Source organism: Martes martes (assembly GCF_963455335.1).
Source record: "Martes martes genome assembly, chromosome: 8".
Taxonomy (NCBI): domain Eukaryota; kingdom Metazoa; phylum Chordata; class Mammalia; order Carnivora; family Mustelidae; genus Martes; species Martes martes.
In genome coordinates this window covers 101,267,980-101,281,205 of record NC_137895.1, presented here as the reverse complement: position 1 = coordinate 101,281,205, position 13,226 = coordinate 101,267,980, and the positions used below count along the sequence as shown (strand labels likewise).

The 13,226-nt window shown below is 54.5% G+C and overlaps 1 protein-coding gene across 1 annotated transcript; it reads right to left on the bottom strand.

Moving 5' to 3' along the window:
* Positions 1 to 67: 67 nt before the first annotated feature.
* TNFRSF1A (TNF receptor superfamily member 1A) lies at positions 68 to 13,017 on the bottom strand. The gene is made up of 10 exons (XM_080810172.1): positions 12,563 to 13,017; positions 5,142 to 5,295; positions 4,768 to 4,896; positions 4,401 to 4,550; positions 4,077 to 4,155; positions 2,195 to 2,268; positions 1,958 to 2,068; positions 1,622 to 1,650; positions 1,128 to 1,440; positions 68 to 987 (listed from the first exon to the last, which is right to left on the bottom strand). The coding sequence occupies exons 1-10, from the start codon at positions 12,599 to 12,601 to the stop codon at positions 671 to 673; spliced, it is 1,395 nt and encodes a 464-aa protein (XP_080666298.1). The 5' UTR covers positions 12,602 to 13,017; the 3' UTR covers positions 68 to 670.
* Between the last annotated feature and the right edge of the window lie 209 nt (positions 13,018 to 13,226).

Genomic DNA, 13,226 nt, shown 5'->3' with positions numbered 1-13,226 from the left:
ACCCCACATGAGGCCTGGGTCTCTGACCCAGCCTCCCACACCCACCACTCAAAAGGACCATCCCCTCCAGGAGCAGAGTTTTAATTCCAGAGTTTTAGTGTATTTACAAAATTCCACAGCTCCAGCTGGCAGCCCCATTGTTCTGTGCTCACACCTGCCTTCCGACAGGTCAGCTCACTCTTTGCTTGTGCAGGCAGGGGGCAGAGGGGTGCCCAGTTTCTATTAGTGTAACATAAATGATACAAAGATTGCTTATCTACTGTGAAAAAGGCCCAGGGACCAGCCAGAGGCCCCTAAGCTGCCTTGCTTGGTTCTCCAAACCCAAAACAGGCGGTGAGGCGGGGTACCCCATCTCTGCAGTCACAAGCTTGGGCTCCTGGCATACTCAACCTCTCTCAGGATCTCACACACACACACACACACACACACACACACACACACACACCTGCCTCACACACACTAAGGCTGAGCCCCTGGCAGTGCTCCGGCAGCTGAGAAAATCTATATACACTTGGAGAGTAGCACCAAGTAGGTGGCTGACAGCCATGCTTGCCCTTCCAAGGCCCTCGTCCAGAAAAAGGGTCCGAAGGGCATCCTGCACGGTCCTTCCGGCCCCCAGCGAGGAGGCGGCGGTCCTCAGGGCAGGCCCCTCCCGGGGAGGGGCGTGGCCTCACCGCAGGAGGCGGGGCGCCGGCGAGAGGGAGGCTGGGGCGCACAGCGCCTCCTCGATGTCCTCCAGGCAGCCCAGCAGGTCCATGTCGCGGAGCACGCGTCCCAGCAGCTCCAGCGTCGCCTCGCGACGCGGCGTGCGCCGCCGCCAGGCCGCCAGCATGCTGTAGTGGGCCTCCCGCAGACAGCGCCCGTTCTGCAGCTCCAGCCGCTCGATCTCGTGCTCGCTCAGCCCCAGCCGGCGCACAAACTCCTTCCAACGCGACGGGGGCACGCCATCCACCACGGCATACAGCGTCGCCGGGTCCGCGGGGTCCGCTGCGGGGAAGCAGGCGGTTAGCCTCCCACTGGGGGGCGACAGCGGCCGCCCGGCCCGCCCCCCGGCCCGCCCCCCTTCCCCCAGCTCCGCGCACGCGCACTCTAGGAGCCCCGCCCACCTGCTGCTGCTGGGAACTCACCTTCTGCGCGCTGACAGTGGGTGCTGTCCTCCCACTTCTGAACTGGGGTGGGAATGGGGGCGGAGGCTGGATCCGCGGTGAGGATGGGGCCAGCCTCCTGGTAGGGTGGGGCCATCTCTCCAGAGTCTGACGGAGCCCTTAACTTAGACCAGTCACGAGGGGTGAAGACGGACCTGGGGGTGAAGGTGGGGTTGGGGATGGGACTGAAGCCCGGGATGGGACTGAAGCCTGTGGTGGGACTGAAGCCCGTGGTGGGACTGAAGCTCGTGTTGGGACTGAAACCTGGAACCGAGGCCAGGGTCTCAGGCTCCCCCTAAAAGAGAGAAGGCACAGCATTAGCAAAGGAGAGGAAAAACAGCCCTAACCCTCTTTACTCTTGAAGGGGGCTGGGATTAGAGGGAGTTAGGGGTGGGGGTAGGGGGTTCATTTGGGTACCACAGGATTGTAATGGAAAATCAGGGAAGGTTGGGGGTAGGTTCCTAGTTTCATCTTACCTCCTTTGTAGGTGTTGATTTCCCACAAACTGAGAAAAAAGAAACAAAGCGTCACAAATTTCACTTCCTCTCTCAGCCCTGGCGCCCATACTGGGGCTGGCCGTGGGGACTTGTGGTGACATGCTTCAGGGCTAAAGTGGCCCCAGGGACAAGAGAACTATTGATGCAGTGTGACCTTTCACAAGCCATCGGAGCTGTCTCCTGCCGACAAGGTTCTCAGCAGCAAACTAAGGGGACACTCCTCATAACCCTCCATGTTGGTCCATCATGCCCATTCACCCTCCTCCCACATCCCTGCCAGCATGCTTTCCCCTCCCAAAGGCCCCACTCACTCACCAGTGGAGAAGAACCTGGGCATCTGCCGTTGGTAGCGGCACATTAAAACAGTGGAGAAGGATAAAACACAAATGCCAAAGAAGATCACCAGAGGCAACAGCACCGTGGTACCTGGAGACGAGGCAGGCTGTGGTCAGAGGAGGGGGCAGCAGGAGGCAGCAGGGCTGGCTGGGTGGGTGGAAGGTCAAGGATTAGGACAGGGCAGGTGAGCATGGGAACAGGGTGATCTGTCCTCACCTGGGTCTTGAGGGACCGTAACCTTTTCCACAGGGTGTAGACACAACTTTGTGCACTCTGTGTTTTCCTTACAGCTAAAAGAAGAGATAGCACAGGTAAATAGGATTCCTCCCATAAGAGGAAGACGGGGGGGGGGGGTGGGGGGGGGGCAGGGGGGACAAAAAACAAAAACTCCACAGTGTTGCAAATCCTTTGCTTTATGATTATTTTAGCTCTCTCTTGATATAATGGAAAATGAAACCTCTGCTGGGAAATTAAACTGCTCCTGATGGAGAGGAATGAAACCCAAGTTAATCACAAAATCATTAAATTTTAGAACTGATCTCCAGGAGGCTGTGTAGAAAAAAGTTAAAAGCAGTGAGAGGCGGGGCATGAATTGCAGCCCATTCATTGGCTAGCAGTGTGACTCCAAGCAAGTCATTTAACCCGTAAGCTTCAGTTTGCTCATCTGTAAAATAAAGCTCTTGCCCACCTGCCAGAATTGAGGAGTTAAGTGAGATCCGTCTGCCTGACATATAGTAAGTGCTCAGTAAATGGTAACAGCAATTGAATCGTTTTACTGATGAGAATCCCATGGTAAAGAGAGACTGGAGAGCTTTTTCTTGAGATAAACAATCTCTGACTTTGAGAGAGGGGGTCACACATGCATGTGAAAAGTTTTGAAATACATATTGTTGGGGGCAGCCAGAGAGTACTCTCGAACAAGCACATCTTTCCCTGTTGGGAGCATGGAGTGATAAGAACTCCATGGAGGGCTAAAAGGAGCTCGGGGGAAGGTGAATTCTCAGTGGGAATCTGAAAGCAGGAAGAGGCACTTTTGCCCACCTCACAAGCTCATGGTGAGAGCCTCATGGAATGAGTGTGAAAGCTCTCTGAAGCAGCAGAGCAGACTCGGTAGGAAAACAAAACAAGGGCCGCCTGGGTGGCTCAGTGGGTTAAAGTCTCTGCCTCCAGCTCAGGTCATGATCCCAGGGTCCTGGGATGGAGACCCGCATGGGGCTCTCTGCTCAGCAGGGAGACTGCTTCCCCCTCTCTCTCTGCCTGGCTCTCTGCCTACTTGTGATCTGTCAAATAATTAAATAAAATCTTTAAAAAAAAAAAAAAGAAAGAAAGAAAGAAAGAAAACAAATAGTTCAGTGTCAGACACTTTGTAGCTCTACAACCATCCAAGTGAATGTCATCAGCCTTACTTTAAAGGTGAGAAAACTAAAGCTCTGAGATGTTAAGTAACTTGCCCAAGGTCACATAGCCTAAGTGGCTTGACTGATATTTAAACCCAGATCAACTGAACTTTAGAACCCTCAGAGTTCCTTCTTTGCAAGCAAGTGTGTAAGACTAGGCTCCGTGGAGCCAAAAGAGGTAAGGAGGCCTGAACAGAGACTGGGGAAGAAATACCATATTGCAGCAAAGATGCCATCAGTGATAAGAAGCACCATTACTTACTATACACACACACACACACACACACACACACACAGAGCTGCCAGTTAAACCATGATACCTCATCAATTATTAGATGAAGCCTGATTTCAGAGATGTGAAAATGCACATCCTAGAATCAATGAACTGTAGTAGATCCTGTCACCCCAAAATCCAAATGTCTGAATTAAAAGAACAGCAAGTCTGTGAAGTATGAGCCTCCATTCCCAAAGACTTCTTCAGATTTTAGGAGCAAGTCCCCAGGGGGTGGGGGGAAGGAGTAGCAGGAAGGACTGTCTGGTGTACTGACACTAAGTGTCAGCCACTCAAGCAGCCAGTAAGAGCCAGAGCATCTTGGGGTGTCTCCCTTGCCCTGCTGATGGCTCTCACCTGCAGCCACCCCATCCCACCCCAACCCCCTCCCCACCCAATCCAATGCCCAGCAGCTGGCAGAAATACTCACTGAACACAAGATATGCATTCATTGTCTCTTGGAAAGAAGCCCGCATGGCAGGTGCACACTGTGTTCTGTTTCTCTGTGCCTGTAGGGAGAGACGCAGCACAGCTAGGGGAGGGCCGCCCTGCAACCCCGAGGATCACGGGAAAAACCAGAAGGGGCAGGGGGGTAGATGGCCAGAGTGGAGGTGGTCCCACAGACTTCAGGAGTGGGAAGGAGCGAAAGTGTTGCGTGGAAGGGGCGGCACGGAGGCAGAGAGCTTCCTCCTGAGCCTGAGCCGGGGCCACCCTGAGGCAGGGAGGAGACTGGGGTTGGGAGAGCCATGCTCACAGGAGATGTGCACTGTGCCATTGAGGCAGAGGCTGCAGTTCACGCACTGGAAAAGGGTTTCACTCCAATAACGCCGGTACTGGTTCTCCCGGCAGCCGCACACAGTGTCCTGGGACACGGTGCAAGGAGAAAGCTCCACCTGGTTCATTTCTGGAGAGGGGAGGAGATGGAGTGTGAGCCCCTGCCCCACAGCAGTGTGTGTCTTTCTCTGTACACACATCCCCACCCATGCACTTACCCATGCACAAGCATTTCCGCCCACACCCACCAGCAGAGATCTATCTGCCCTCGCACATAGGCGCACACACTGCTCTAACCTAGCTACCTGACGCTCTGTTTAGAGCCCTTGCCGCCTCCTAAGACTCACCTTTTCGGCATTTGGAGCAACTGAGGCACTGTCTGAGGTGGTTCTCTGAAGCTGTAAAGGTGCCATTTTCACATTCCCTGCAGTCCGTGTCCAGCCCCAGGCCGGGACAGTCCTTGTACAGGTAGGTCCCTGTGATGGGGTAGCAGGGTTAGGTAACAGCAAGAGCTCAAGGAGCCCCCGCTAGAGAGAACAGCCAGGATTCCCCCCACCCCAAGTGTCTAAGAGAGGAAAGAAGGGACAAAATCCCAGTCCGGGAGAGGCAGCAAAGTCAGGAGACTGGGGGTAAGGTTCCAGGTTCTAGAACCTCTGGAAAAGGCAAAGGAAGAAGCAAGACCCCATCACTGAGCAGGTTCGCTGTTACCGCTTTCTCCTACCTTTGTGGCACTTTGTACAGCAAATGGAATTATCTTGAGGGTGAATATATTTTCCTTGGGGACACGGAACAGCTCTCTTCTCCCGGTCCCTGACATGAGGGACCAGTGCCATAACCCTTAAGGGGTATATTTCCACCAACAGAGCCAGGAGCACCTGGGGAAGAGTCAGATAGAGGAGATCCCATCAGGAGAGGGTGGATGGGAGCCTTGGAGGTAGCAAGTCAAAGCCTTCCCAGCACAAGTCCTTTCTCAGTGGTACATTCTCCCCAGGCCACTCCTGCTCACACTCCATGTTCTTCCTCTAAGCTCAGACAGCTGGCCCCATGTGATCCAGTGCTTAATTCTTCCCTAGTTGTTCTGTGAACTAATTTTTGTCCTTCCAGGTCAAGGCTAGTGGACCCCAGGCCTGGGCTCTATTTTATCCTTCTTTCCCCATAGCAGCTAATAGTGCTGGACACAGGGCAGGTGTTTAAGGAAGGGTGGTTGTGGTTGTTGTGGTTGTTGTTGTTGTTGTTTTGATTGGGAACTAGCAAGTGACTTCAGTTATGGCCCTTCCTTCCAACAAGGAGCCCTAAGAATTGGGGTGACGTTTCTCCATCGGGACGGTATGATTACAGTGTATTCGCCTTGTGAACATTCACAGAGGTGAACAGTTAGGTAGGATCTGTGCACTTTCCTGGATTGTGTTCTATCGGCAAAAATGTTTTTTATAAAATCAGATTGGCGTGGAAGTAAGTGATGTTTCTGTGGGCGCCATTCCTGGAGTGGGCAGAAGCAAAAGGAAGAATTTCTTTATACATCTCTATCAGAACCTCACTTAGGAGGGTGCCTGGGTGGCTCAGTGGATTAAGCCTCTGCCTTCGGCTCAGTTCATGATCTCTGAGTCCTGAGATCAAGGCCCGAATCGTGCTCTCTGCTCAGCAGGGAGCCTGCTTCCCCTCTCTCTCTTTGCCTGCCTCTCTGCCTATTTGTGACCTCTCTCTGTCAAATAAATTTAAAAATCTTAAAAAAAAAAAAAAAAGAACCTCACTTGGGATTTTACCCTGGGCCTCCAGTTCATATCCCCTTCCACCACTAAATCTGCAGAGGCCCCAGGTTGGCCAGGGTAAATAGGGAGGGGAGTAAAAGGGAAAGTTGTGGGTCGGGAATGAGGTAGGTGACTGATGAAGTTTAGGAGAGGACAAAGGCATGTAGGTTCCACGCAGCTGGAGCTGGCCAGAAGCGGGTGGTCGGGCTCAAAGGGCCAGCAAGTCTAGAGCTGAGGGTGGATGTGGGAGTCCTGAAGCCCTCTGCACACCAGGGCATTCTGGGAGGCATGTTCACAGTCTCTAGCGAGCACACGGCAACCGAATCACCTGCTCCGTTCTGGCCTCAGAGCCAGGGACAGCAAAGCCAGGAGTGGGGGTCAAGCTCCAAGCTAGACTTCGTCCCTTGATCTCTGGTCAGCCTCTTTCTGACTCTCCCTGGGCCTGGATTTGTTTTTCCCTCTGCTATACGAGCCACTTTATGTCAAGATAAGAGGATGTCCTCAAAGTGTGTTAAACACTAGGAAGCAACAGGCTAATAATCAGATCACGGAAACCCCCACCTGGACAGGAGGGCATGGCAGCCCACCGCCTGGGCAGGCAGGCAGGTAGGCAGGTTAGGGAGGTCACGCTCTGAGGCACCCTCTGGGGGACGCTGCGGCCTGGAAGTTGGAGGCTTGGCCGAGAACGGAAACCACCCTGTGCAACGCAGCAGCAAGGACTGTGGCGAGGGCAGTACCCTCCTTGGCCCACTCCGGAACTGTCATCTCCCCTGAACAAGACTGGGGCATTCAGGGCAACAGGAAGAGTTTGGGGTGGTTATGGGAAGAACTTCCCAATCCTGAAAGTGTGGTTCCTTTCCCTGAAGAAGAGCTCTCAGCGCCTAAGGTTACTGGCACTTGAAATTCCACGGGAGCCCGCCCACCCCTCCACCCTCAGGAGCACAGCCAAGCAGCAAAGACAGAGTCAGGGAGAAAAACTAGGGGCTCCAGTTCTGGGACAGCCTTGGTGGGGAGCTTTTCGGGGACCACTGGCCTGTGAGGTATAAGCTTCCCAGGAATGGGAGCAAGGGAGGGAGACATCAGGCTTTCTGAAGCCTAGTGTCTCCTTCCCTCTCCAGAACTTTGGGGGTTAAGTCAGATCCGGGAAAGGGAAATCTTTTCCCATCAGCTCCGCCCAGTGACTCAGGCCAGGGAGGGAGGGCATCTAGGGGAAGGGAGAGAGAACGAGCAGCTTCCCCAGCTCCTCAAGGGTCATGAGTCAGCACAAAGACGGAGGGACTAGCCAGCCATTAAGACCCCATGTGAGCCCTTCATTCTGTGGGCCAGGCTCTCCCTCCAATCCCCACTCGGAGTACTCTTCCGCCCCCTCCCCCTCCCCCTCAAAAGAGCCAGGCAAAGGACCCCTGTCCCACTTGGGCCACGTATTACGGGAAATGGCTCCCTCTCCCATTCCATCCCAAAGGGAAGTCTCCTCAACCCCTGGCTTCCTCCCATCAGGGTCACTACCCACCCCTCCCTGAGGGGCCTCTCAGCTCCTTCCCGCCCCTCAGCATCCTTCCTTTAGACCAGGCCCCACCCAGGCTCCTCCTCCCCATTTGACCAGTCCCCAACCGACAGGCCCTTTCCCTGGGTTCTCACAGGAGCCCCCTGACACTCCCCAGCTCCAAAAGAAAGCAAACCAAGGCTGCCCTCCCACCCGGGGTTCACTGCATTCCCACAGCCTGGCTGGTTCTGGCCAGTGGGGTTGGGGTTGGGGACTTCCCTGGGGTCCCCAAACAACCCTTAGGAAATAAGGCCAGTTCTGAGTCTCCACAGCCCTCTCCCCTGCTCCACCAAGTCCACTGGCAGCTGAGGAAACATTCCAGAACCCTGAACACCCATGTCCAGGAGTGAGGACGCAGGCGAGAAGAGACGGAAGAGGGCCAGCCCTGTTTCCCAGGTCTCTGCAGCCCCCACAATGCCCCAGCCAGCCCTCTCTGACCCCTAGCAGCCAGGGCCTCAGGGACGGGCTGGCTTCAGGGAGCAGGTCCTCAGTCGCTGTACCCTGCAGCTAGATTAGGAGGTAAGCAAGCTCTGAGCCCCAAGACCCTAGCCTGCACCTGTCATCAGGAGCAGGGGAAAGGCAGGAAGCTGGGAGGTGCCTGTGGAGAGCCAGTTGAGGGGGTGGCCCAGCACCCCTCTGACTCCCCCACAACTTCCGCCTGGGGAGACTTTAAAGTGTGACTTCCTGTGCTGGGGCTGCAAAGGGGGCGGAGAAGCCCGAGGAGAAACCGAGAGAGCGAGGGACCCTGTGGTCTAATCCTGACCCAGCACCTCCGGACCTTAGCTGGGCCCTTCCCCTGCATTAATTTGTTCATTAAATTAAAATGCGCTTGTTCTGGAATGTCAAAATCTCTGGGGAGTTTATGACAGCTCCTCCTCCAAGAGCTCAGTTGCAATCCCACCTCCTTCCCCTGAAGCCCCCCATTAATCCCACTTCCCCCGCTCAAGCTCGTTAGATGCTCAGCCCCCTGTGATCTTCGATATCACGGATTAACAATATCTACTTTTGGCTCTTGTTATAATTATCCTGGGGAGTAGATATGATCTCCCCAAACAGACCATAAACTCTATGAGATGAGCGATCAGAGAGAGAGTGTGGTCAGAGATAGCGTCTTATCCTCCTGGGTATCTCCTCAGCTCCCAAAATGAGAGGAGCAAAGTAAGTAACGATGGGTTGGCCAGTCTAACAACTCATCTGTTCTCCCCTCCAGCTGAAGCCACTGCTTCCCAGAGAGGGAAGGAGAGAGTCAGCGCCCCTTGTAAGAACAGACTTACCTCCGGGGGAGAGTTTTCAAACCATGCCCAGTCCTTCCCACACACATGCACACCCACCCACACACTCCCCCACCGGAGAGTCTGATGAGTGTTCCTCTCCTGAGCATCACTGGTGACTGAAGGCAGCCCATCCAAACGATAGGAAGGCAGAAAAGGGTTTGAGAAGCCCCGCTCTAGCCTGTTAGTTGTGTACTTCATCTGGCTATTCCTGAACCCTTAAGGTGCCCCATACTCAATGGATCCATCTCCTGGGCTAGACAAATGTCACACAACATACTTCTCAGCACCCGTGCCGAAAGCTCTGCAGCCCTTCCCTCCTCGAGGGACCTCCCCACCACACCTCCCCACCCAGTCCCAATCCATTGGGCCTGCCGGTTCATCTTGCCAGTCCTTCTTCTGTGATCTCTCAGTCCTGCCATACCCACGGGTTGCCTCACACTTGGATTATTGCAACTGTCTTCCAGCTGACTGCTCCGATCCATCCGACACACTCTATCTGTGTTCACGCTTCAGCTTGTACTTCTCCAGAGCCTGACCTGGAACGTCATTTCCACAGGTCCCTCCTTCCCTGAATAAGCACTTGCAGGGGTCCCGTGCTGCTATTCTGAACATTCTCAGATGCCATGGGCCCTCAGAGAATTGTTTCTGAATGAATGAATGAATGAATGACTGAATGAATGAATTCCTCTACCTTGGACCCCATTCAAGATTCTCCCTTCATTTCCTCCCCCCATTCCCTCCAATTTTCTCATTCTCATTTCTTCTTGTTCCTCAACCTGCTCCTTCCACTCCAGCCAAGGTGTCCTTCCACCCCACCTACTCCCAACACAAAATCCCACCTCTCCCTTCCCCTCCTCTCCCCAAACCAGTCTCCCTTCTTTCCAGCCATGCTGCCAGCCACTGACTTCGAATCTCAGCCCCAAAACCACTTTTCTGTGAGGTTTTCCCTTCCTCATTCCATCTGACCCATGCCCGTTCCTTGATTCATGTTAGGGAGTTAGGGAGCACCACCGCTCATGCATCCCATTCTCTGCTGGGTCAGAGACAGCGTTCTAGGCAGAGGGTGCTCCTGGAGCACCACCAGAGTGGAGGCAGCTGGGTGATGCTCATTCCCTTCTCTGGTTCTGCCTCCCATCTCCCCATCAGTGTTCTAGGACACCACACCAAAACGCTTTTGTGGGTATCTTCCCCCTAGACTGTGCTGAAACCATTTTTTGGCTGTAAGCTGTCTTGGGTCCCAGACTATAAAGTCCTTGAGAACGGCAAAATCCTACGGGCTTTGTCCCAGTCTCTCCAGTATTCTTCCCCACTATCCCCCCACACAAGCATAACTCCAGTGCTCAGTATTGCCCACTGAATGGTGAGCAATTGAAAAGCTCGGACAGACCTCCATACCTTCTGTTTCCCCTCCGGCTCCAGGCTGAGCTTGGGTCCCTCAGAGTTGAGCTTGGGTCCCTCACCGTCTCCACCCCAGCCCCCAGGCACTTTCCTTTATCTGTTGAGACCACCCATACCTTCTGTTTTCTAAACACAGTAGCCACCAAACAATACTACTAACAGAAACAAGACAAATCTAAGTGCTTTCCACTCCATATACCTTAATCCTCTACTAGAATGTAGACTCCATGGGGACAGAGATTTTGTTCACTGCTGTCATCCCAGCACTTAAAATAATGTCTAGTACAGACCCAGGACTTGATAAGTTGAATACTTAACCCACAGTTGACCTTGAACAACACAGATTAGGAACACCAGGCAACACCCCTCCCTTAATGAAAAATCCATGTATAACTTTTGACTCCCCCAAAACTTAACGACTCATAGCCTACCTTTGACTGGAAGCCAAACCAAGGGCGGAAACAATTGATTAACACACATTTTGTATGTTGTGTGTTTATACCATATTTTTACCATCAAGTAGGCTAGAGAAATGAAAATGTCATTAAGAAAATCATAAACAGAAAATACATTTACAGTTCTGTAGTTAATGGAAAAAATCTGCATGTAAGTGCAGTTCAAATGTGTGGTTCAAACCACTGTTGTTCAAGGGTCAACTGTATATCAATCTACTTAATCTTCAGAACGACATTTGGAGGTAGTGTTTATTACATACGTTTTAGAGATAAAGAAACCAGGACATGGAAGGTTCCGTAGCCTGCCCAAGTTCAGGCAACTAGTCAGTGAGGGAGCCAGGATTTAAATCCAAGTGATCTAAGAGAGAACAGAAGTAAGACCAGGCAGCTGGAGGGGGGCGGAGGGAGCCTGGGAGAAGGACAACCTTGAGAGAAGTCAAGAGAGGGGACTGGGGAGACAGGAGGTGGGAGAGTGAGAAGAACAGTGAGGCCCAGAGAGGTGCTGACTGGGGGGATCAGGGTCTAGAAATGTGGACTCCAGCACAGAAGAGAGGGGGAGGGAGGAACCAAAGAGAAGAGGTTTCAAAAAAGGAGACTCTCATGGGGAAACCGATAGAAAAGATAGGAATGCTTAGGAGAGACAGGACAAGACCCAGAGAAGGCGGGAGGAGAGGAGAGTGGGGAAGACCTAGGCTAGGGAAGGGCAGAGACCTAGAAGAAACCAGCCAGCACACGCCAGGAAAATCCACCCCAGCAGGTGGGAGAGAGGCGCTTGGAGTATGACACAGGATGACTCCAGGACAGGCAGGGAGATCAAGAATACACTGAAATGAGGCTGAGGCACAAGAAAGGGACATTTTCCAGTGACGAAAACAACTTTCTACTAACTTCCCCAAACTGCGCTGTAAAAGAAGAAACCAAGAGATTGTTGTTTAGGCCTGTGGGAAGGGGTCTGGAAGGCTGGCACAGGGACAGGACTGGACCGGGTGGAGGTGGGGCTAGTTGTCCAACAGAGGCCACCCATCTAGAAGCTGAGCCAGAGGCAGGGGGTGCAGAATGCCTCCAGGTGGGCGTCCTGGCCCTGGGAGGTGGACTGGGGACACACTCTGTGGGGTTGCCCTGCCCCCGTCCAGTTCCCACTCTACTCCCAAATATACCCCTCCACGCAGGCAAAAACACATAGCATCCCAAACTTACCCACCAACCCATAGCCAGTCCCGAACTCAGTTTCTCCCTTCACTAGCATGCGACTCCTACCCTCTGCCAGGGTTTACTCAGCCTGGGCCCAAGGGCAGCCTCCCCGCACACGGTCCACCCCACACACACACCCGCTGGCCAGCTGACCCGAGGACAGAACTCTGAATCATCGGGGCTCCGAGGACTGAATGCCGTTCTCCCATTCCTTTCCTTACTCTCCGGAATCTGCCCCACCCTCGGGGATCACCTGCCCCCACATTCCCGGCCACCTCCTAGCCCCAGCAAACTTCCTTGGTTGTCCTCAGGTTCCCTTTCACTGTCCCCCTGGCCTCCGACTCAGGGCCGGCGGCCCGAATGAGGAACCCGAACTTCTGGCCGCGTTTGAAGCGGGGCCACGCCGGCCCGAGGCCAGGGACCGGGATGAGGGCCCACTCGGGCGAGGCGGCGTCCTCCCCTTCTCTCCCCACCCCTCCTCCTCCTCCCCCTCCCCCTCCCCCAACCCACTCGGCCCTCGTCCCAAGGCTCACCAGTGGCAGCAGCAGGCCAGGCACGGTGGGGAGGCCCATGACCGGCCAGCGGTGGCCTCTTACTCCCCCATCAGGGCTCAGGCCGTGGCGGCGGCGGCGGCGGCGGCGCCAGCGGAGTCCGGGATGTGCGGGCCCGCCGGGTCCCAAGAGCAGCCCGGGGCCGCGGGCAGGGGAGCTGAGGTGGAGGCTGGGATGAGGATCACGGCTCAGTCCCGGGCCGGGATCTCCAACCCCAAAGGCTGGAGCTGGAGCCCGAGTCCTGAGAACTGGGAGAAAATTAAAGCAGAAAGGAGCGAGGAGGTGGGAGGGAAGGAGAGTGGCAGATGGGGTGTTGCAACTGCGGGACAGGAAGAGCCTGGGGGAGGAGAAGGGAGGAGGCGGGAGGAGGGGGCGAAGGGCTGTAACCCTTTGGAGCTCAGTCAGAGGCGTCCGAGTCCCGGATCCAGCGGCCTCGGGCCCCCAACCCATCAATCCGACCCCTCCCCTCCCGAGCCAACACCAAGGGGCCCTAAGCCCCTCCCTCCTCACTCACCCGGTCACCGACCTTTCCCACGTGAACACGGACTCAGGGCTTTGGAGTCACAGTCCCTGGGTTCCAGCTCAGAAGCCTCTACTTTTTAGCTGAGTGGTCCTGGATCAGCAAACTATGCTCTGTGAGTCTGTT

Bases quoted from the DNA above. Each gene is read 5' to 3' on its own strand.
- TNFRSF1A (XM_080810172.1), bottom strand. From the start codon at position 12,601: ATGGGCCTCCCCACCGTGCCTGGCCTGCTGCTGCCACTG. The intron at 4,156-4,400 runs GTGAGCATGGCT...CTCTCCCTACAG, and splicing joins TGGCACAGTGCACATCTCCT to GCACAGAGAAACAGAACACA. The intron at 2,269-4,076 runs GTGAGTATTTCT...CTCTTCTTTTAG, and splicing joins GAATGCATATCTTGTGTTCA to CTGTAAGGAAAACACAGAGT.